Raw genomic sequence first — 341 nt, 5'->3', positions numbered from 1 at the left:
CCTTCTCCCCCGTTTCCATCCCCACGGCCCCGCCGACCGCTCTCGCCTTGGGCCAAGGAATCGCTTTGGGTTTGCTGGAGGCAGGCGATGAGTGCACGGGGAGGGCAGAGTCGCTGCTCTTTGTCCCTCGCCAGGGACACACTGGGTGCTGGCTCACCTCCCTCCTGGCAGTGCCAGCCCGGAAGCTCCCGGTGCTTCCCAGGGTGTCCCACGCCCGTGAGACAGCCCCGAGCCTGAGCTGCTTGTGATCTGAGTCCCCACTCGCTGCCCCCCGTGCTCACGCCTCTCCTCTCCGCCGGCTGCAGGTCACCAGGATGCTGCACCATGGGAAGCACTGGAGG

The 341-nt window shown here is 67.4% G+C and overlaps 1 protein-coding gene across 1 annotated transcript in view; it reads left to right on the top strand.

The window, feature by feature from the left end:
• The first annotated feature begins 314 nt into the window (after positions 1-314).
• Positions 315-341, top strand: part of GAL3ST1 (galactose-3-O-sulfotransferase 1) — a 3238-nt gene continuing 3211 nt past the window's right edge. The window contains exon 1 of the mRNA XM_010146268.1: positions 315-341. Coding sequence (XP_010144570.1) covers positions 315-341 — 27 coding nt within the window.

The sequence above is a fragment of the Buceros rhinoceros genome, unplaced genomic scaffold (genome assembly GCF_000710305.1).
Source record: "Buceros rhinoceros silvestris isolate BGI_N320 unplaced genomic scaffold, ASM71030v1 scaffold23392, whole genome shotgun sequence".
NCBI lineage: Eukaryota > Metazoa > Chordata > Aves > Bucerotiformes > Bucerotidae > Buceros > Buceros rhinoceros.
This window is presented reverse-complemented; position numbering and strand designations above follow the sequence as displayed.